Source organism: Melanaphis sacchari, unplaced genomic scaffold (genome assembly GCF_002803265.2).
Source record: "Melanaphis sacchari strain LSU unplaced genomic scaffold, SCAv2.0 Contig20_pilon_pilon, whole genome shotgun sequence".
Classification (NCBI taxonomy): domain Eukaryota; kingdom Metazoa; phylum Arthropoda; class Insecta; order Hemiptera; family Aphididae; genus Melanaphis; species Melanaphis sacchari.
In genome coordinates, this window is record NW_020271042.1 from 7415497 (window position 1) to 7422244 (window position 6748).

The window sequence follows — 6748 nt, forward strand, 5'->3', positions numbered from 1 at the left end:
CATTATAATGGATATACTGCTTTTAAATGTTATTCCATCATCACTATGTCCAGTACGTTTTCATGGATTTGGTCAGTGTGATATTATTATTAAATATTGGTATAATTATTATACCAAACATTTATCAGATACAAAATTAAATAAAAATAATATAATTTTTTATCAAACAAAAATAAAGGTCAGCACATACCAATTTTTGCGTTAAGCAACCACACTAAATCCACCCTTGGTTTTGTTATAAAATCTTTAATATTGATCATAGTTGCTTTACACAATGTATTGGTACATTGAATATTCTATAACCATCATTGATATCATATTATAATCAACAAACTCAATAAATAAATAAATAACAAGTAAGAAAAAAATCTGTTATTTAAGTTAATGGAAAACAGTCGATACAAAATATTTTATTAAAAATGTTTTAAATATAATAATATACTATAATTTCTGAATTAAAAATAGGTTATTAACAATTATCACAAATAAAAATTAAATGATGTAACAGAATATAAACATTTCATACACTTTTTTTTAAATTAAATTGTTTTAATTTTAAAAGTAATAATAATAACTGAATTAAAAGTATAAATCATCACATTTAATAACATTTTGATCCCAATAACTTAAAAATAAGACACTAGTAGTGTATTTAATTGATTTCATTCAACATCTCTGTAAGAATTTTCTCAAGTTTACGGGAATCAGCTGCAAAATTCCTTATTCCTTCAGACAACTTATCATTGGCCATTTTGTCTTCATTCATTTCCCAACGGAATTTAGCTTCATTGATTTCAATTTTATTTAAATCTGATGCTTTACCTAAAATTAATTATATTATATTAGAACTTGAGTAAAATTTAATATTCAAATAAATATTTACCATTTTTCACTGTTAAATACTCTGTAAGTGGCTCATTAGATGATTCTAATTCCTCAAGCAACTTTGGACTAATTGTTAATAAATCGCATCCAGCCAATGCTTTGATTTCACCTAATTCAAACAATGTATAATTAATATAAATTAATTCAACTCACATAAAGCACCCATATTACCAATGTTACGGAATGAAGCACCCATCACAACGGTTTTATAGTTGAATTTTTTGAAATAATTGTAAATATTAGTCACTGATTGTACACCTGGATCTTGCAAAGGCTCAAAACTTTTCTTGTCAGTGTTTGCAACATGCCTAATATATACATTAAATAATTATTTCAAAATTCCTTATAAGTATTAATAATTATGTAAGAAACAACAAGTTAAGCAGTTTCTGAATATTATGAATAAAAATAAACAATAAATTGTACACATTATATACATTATTTTGTTTAGAATAAATGTTGTCTATAATAGAAAAAAATACCTTCATACAAATATAAGCAAACAACTTATTTCATAATTTTTTTTTTTTTTAATTTAAAAGTAAGCAAACATTTTTAAGAATTTTGTCTTAGCCCCATCACTCATATTTATATACATGTACATTGCACTTAATATTGTTGAAAGAAGAACAAAACGCAATAATTATTTATACCAAATTCAGTTGTAGAAGGAAAAAGTATGACAATAAAAATATGAAAACATTTTTAATTTAGTATTAATCATATGAAATATAAATATAAAAATGAATAATAAATAATAATATAACAAACTAATATACAACTGTGTTAATTGATTAATAATAAAAAAAAGTATTCATACACATTTATAGATGGAAAATAACCAAAACAATTTGAAATGGCAAAAATACTAATACAGAGGAGTATACTACTAAACTCGGAATTAAATCCAACTCTTAAGGAACACATCATACATGGTAACCAGTTACCACTAATTGAAATTTGGTGTTATACATTATTAACTAGAATAATGAGTAGAAAAATGAAAAAATAGTCCATTTTTAAATTTATAAATTAATTAATTAATGAAATTTACCAATCCAAAATTCGACCAACGAAAGGAGATATTAAAGTGACATCAGATTCAGCACAAGCAATGGCTTGATAAAGAGAAAACAATAAAGTTAAATTGCAATGTATTCCGTGTTCTTGTTCCAAAACTCTGAAAAACATTTAAAATTAATATTTATACATAAATTTACATTGATAATAAATAATTAGTGAAATAGTTTAATACTAACTTAGCTGCTTGAATACCTTCCCATGTAGAAGCTAGTTTAATTAATATACGTTCTTTGGAAATTCCAGCCTTTTCATACATTTTAATATACTTGATAGCTTTAGCAATACTTGCTTCTTTGTCAAAAGACAATCTTAAATAAACAATAATAATTATAATTTAAATTATTATCTATTTATTAAAAATTCATGAGACAAACCCTTTATATACATTGATTTATACTTGAGGACAGATCATGAGGCAAGTCATTATTAAAGTCATATTGTATTTTAAAACATACCTAGCATCAACTTCAGTAGACACTCGTCCTGGAATTAGAGATAAAATTTCAGTACCAAACAACACAACAAGATTATCCATGGCTTCTTCAGTTTGTTCTTCAATTGTCCTATGATTAGTAAAATACGATTTATTATTTAAAAGATTTATAAATACATGAACTTAACTATATTACAAATACAAAATATACTAAGTTTATAATCACATAAGTGATACTGTTATAATATATAAATATATATTTAAATGTAATTTGAGATGTAAATTAAGTTATTTTAATAAAAATGAATTATATCTTATTTACCAATAAATATTGATCAAAAATACAAAACCAAACAAAAGACAAAAAAATGTTTTACCAAAAAATCACTAAACATCAGTTATAGAATGTTATAAATACTTAAATGGATTAAAATTGGTAATATTCTATTATTATATGGCATAAAAATTACATACAAATTTTGAAAGATATTTGATTTTTTTTTAAGTCTACTTAAGATTAACTTTTCTACGTTTTCTATTTTTCATTTATTTTTTCAAGTTAACTGAAGTATATTTTAAATATAAATTTGAAAATTGCCTTATTTAAATTTTTGAAGAAGTTAAAATCTAAAATGTAAAAAAGTTGATCTTAAATAGACTTAACACTTAATTTTAATTAGTTTTCAAGGTTTTTAATAATAGTCAATCGTTATGTTGGTATTCTAATTCCAAAGTTTTAATTAATCTAAATTTTAAAGTTCCCAGTTTATTAAGCAAAGATAGAAAATTGCCACTTACAATTCCTTTAATATTCTAACTAAACTGTTTATTTTTAATTTAAATTATAGTTTTATGGATATAATGTATCTCATACCATTACACTTAAAAGTCTTTATTTTGTTTTTAAGTTTTTAGCTAATAAAAATGTCAGTTAAATTTAAATTGTCTATTAAACATAAAAAAAAAAAAATACTAATAAATGTAGATTTTATACTGACTTTCCATTTGCTACTGCTAATTTCAGAGCCTTTAATATCAAATCTTTGTACTGTGGCATTTTGGCTGCAGCTAGGATAAGACTTGGGTTTGTGGTAGCATCAGTAGGTTTATACTTTTTCATGGCTGGAAAATAGTTTGAATGGATTATTTAAAAATCAATAGATAGGTAACTTTTGACAATTTTATTTACTTTTAATAAACATTTTAAACATAACAGTAAATATAATCTAGAAAATTAAAAATTGATTATTGAAATTACCTGATTAATAGATATTTAATATTATTTTCATTAAATTAATTAGTAAAATTAAATATTAGGTACCTATAATAATATTTTTTGCAGACACATACATAATGGAGAGCGGTTAGATATTTAAACCTATAAATTATAAAGAAAATAAAAGGTTGGTTTTTTCATAATATGACATATTTTATAGTTACAAAAAAAAAACACTAACTTTTACTTAAATAACAATGCGATTAATAATAATAAAAATTATAAATTGTTAAATCACCCATAGATTCTAACTAATAATTATGAGTTTCTCTTTTCACAAAACAAACATTTAAAATTTCAATCTGATTGCCTAAGGCAATTACATGGTTAATTTATTTTAAACATGAAGGAGGTGTATAATATAAAATTTGCATATTGTATTTGAATGATTTTACAGGTAAAAGTCTACATAAACAATTAGAAGCTTTAATTAGCTAAAGTATCTTAAACAAAATAGAAAGACACAATTGAGTGTTCAAATCAACATTCAAAAAGTTAATATTCTTTACTTCATTTTTTTTTTCAGTGTTGTTTGAAACTTTATTCACTTTTAAGTAAAATAAAGTAATACCTAAAAATTAATATTTAAAAATATTGAAGTTGTTAATTAGAAATAAACAAACCTACAGTTAAAATTATATTAACTCTTATTATATAAATAAAAAAGTGAACAACCTTAACTCCTTCCCCCTCCAAAATAAAAATATTTTTGTAAATGCCCGTTTCTTAAATTTTTAATAATTTAAGACTTTTGACATCAACTTCTTTATCTAATTTATGTCATAGAATTATATGTGCTAATTTATAATCAAAGAATATATTATTTTTATTTAATAAATTAGGTAATTTATCAATATTTAAACCTAACAATTTGTATCAAGTTTATCAATCTTGTTTTACCTACAACATATTATAATATTTAATAAATGGTACAAAGTTCAAGGGCATTTAATATGAGATAAAGAAATATAATTTCCATAGGTTATATTTTAAAATAAAATAAAAACACTAACTATAAATGTACATAAGTACCTGTGATTTTTAAAACTATAACTACTAGAGTAAGTAATAGATTACAAATACATTTACACATACAGCTACACCCCACCTACATAGGCTTACTTTTACTTTTTTTAAATATAGTACAAACTATTTTTAAAGAATTTTTATAGGTAAGCTATGTACATAATAAAACCAAGTATCTTGAAAGTGAAAGGCATTACATAAATTAGGTGAATACAGCAAATGAAATAAATAAGTTAAGGACTATAAAGACTATTTGAAATAAAATAAAAAATAATAGTATTTCAATTAGATAAAACATCCAATGATAGAGTGGTGTATAATTTAAAAATAGTTAAAAAAAATATTAAATTATCAGCATCCACTAATTAATAATAAGAGAGTTGAAGGTTATTATTAATAATCACATACATAAAAAATTGTTAAATAAAGATATTCTATGGTATTTTACTGGTTAGGTACTTAGATACATACTTTCAAAGTCTCCCGTGTCAGCCACGACAACGGTAAAGTTCTTGAGCTGAGCCAACGACGACATTTTTGACTTTTTTGGCGACGGTTCTGTCATTTTAGAAATTTAAGAGTCAAGGTGTACTAGGTGTAGTATTAGAGACAATTCAAAATTTGGTCAAACAAGAACGACGGTTTATCATTGACTAACACAAACAGTTCGAAATGTTTGAACTGGACTGGCGCAGTGGCTCAAGGATAAAGGAACTACCTATAGAAATTAGGAAATTTATCTGATATTTTGATTAGGGAAACGTAAAGAACATAACCTCCGCTTGAACTCTACCGCAACACTATTGCCAATCGACCATCCAAGTGCCGACAGGTTGGCAATACATGGATCGCGAACAGCAAGGTGATTAGCGCTTGTTATGATGAAGGTGAAAAAACAAGTTAGTTTAATTTTTAATTGTTATCGTTCACTTGTTCGCCGGGCAAAATAAAAATACCAGTCTGTTTAAAAAAAAAGACTGTTTTTTTTTTTTTTTTATATTAATTATCAGTGTCCCTGAAGCAAAATATTTAAACATTTTACTCTTTCAAAGTTTCAAATAAAAATGAACAGCAAATCATAACATCATTAATCGCTTAATCTAATAAACAATACATATTTCGAATGATCCATCGTTCAATGTTTAATTAAGCATGATAAATAGGTACACAAAATTAAAACTAAAGCTGGGAATATCGTAGGTATCCAAACATATTATAGAATCTCTCCTAAGTACCTAATTATTTCTTTGAAACAGATAAATTTCATATTTTATCTTTTATCACTAGACGTTATTATAAATAATAAAATATTAAGACATGCTAGAAATGATATTTATACTTCTAGCCTATCGCATTAAATGGATACCTTACACTATAATTATTACCTGCCTTCTCATCACGATTAATTCAAAAACTAAATGTATCGATTGCTTAACACAGAAAGACAAAAAGTAATAACACTAAATTATTATACATGTTCATTAATACGACATATCATATACTTTCGATTTTTATAATATATTTTAGATAATAGATGTAGGTACCTATCTATATATATTATGTTTAATGACTTTATAAATAGTGTTAACAGACATATCAGTCTATTAATTTATTATTCATTATTCTCCTAGGCTCTACATGTCAACATATCAAATTTGAATAAAATACAATTATACGAAAAAACATTTGAATGAACAATGCAAATAAATCAGCTATATTTTGAAATTCAAAACCAATTTCTATTATCTACTATTACATCAATATAGTGCTTATTTAATTTTCTGGTGAAATAAAAATAAAATGTCAATAATAATAATATATTGTAACACATTTATTTTATTTTAACGTTCCAAGTATCATGATATTTATCTGCGGACTGGGATAAAAACAATTATAAATTATTTTTAAACACAAATGAGTTTTATTTTATAACAAAGTTTTGTGCTTTATCATTATCAATAATATAATTTTATCGTGAATTATGATATTATAAGTCTCTTACGTTCAAAAAAAAATTAGCATATTTTTTTTTTAAATAATAGGGG

At 23.7% G+C, this 6748-nt stretch overlaps 1 protein-coding gene across 1 annotated transcript; it reads right to left on the reverse strand.

Moving 5' to 3' along the window:
* Positions 1–589: 589 nt before the first annotated feature.
* On the reverse strand, positions 590–5427 carry LOC112593592 (probable transaldolase). Its single transcript, XM_025338065.1, has 8 exons — positions 5175–5427; positions 3400–3523; positions 2424–2531; positions 2145–2276; positions 1940–2065; positions 1057–1193; positions 884–994; positions 590–822 (listed from the first exon to the last, which is right to left on the reverse strand). The coding sequence occupies exons 1-8, from the start codon at positions 5266–5268 to the stop codon at positions 653–655; spliced, it is 1002 nt and encodes a 333-aa protein (XP_025193850.1). The 5' UTR covers positions 5269–5427; the 3' UTR covers positions 590–652.
* Positions 5428–6748: the final 1321 nt, after the last annotated feature.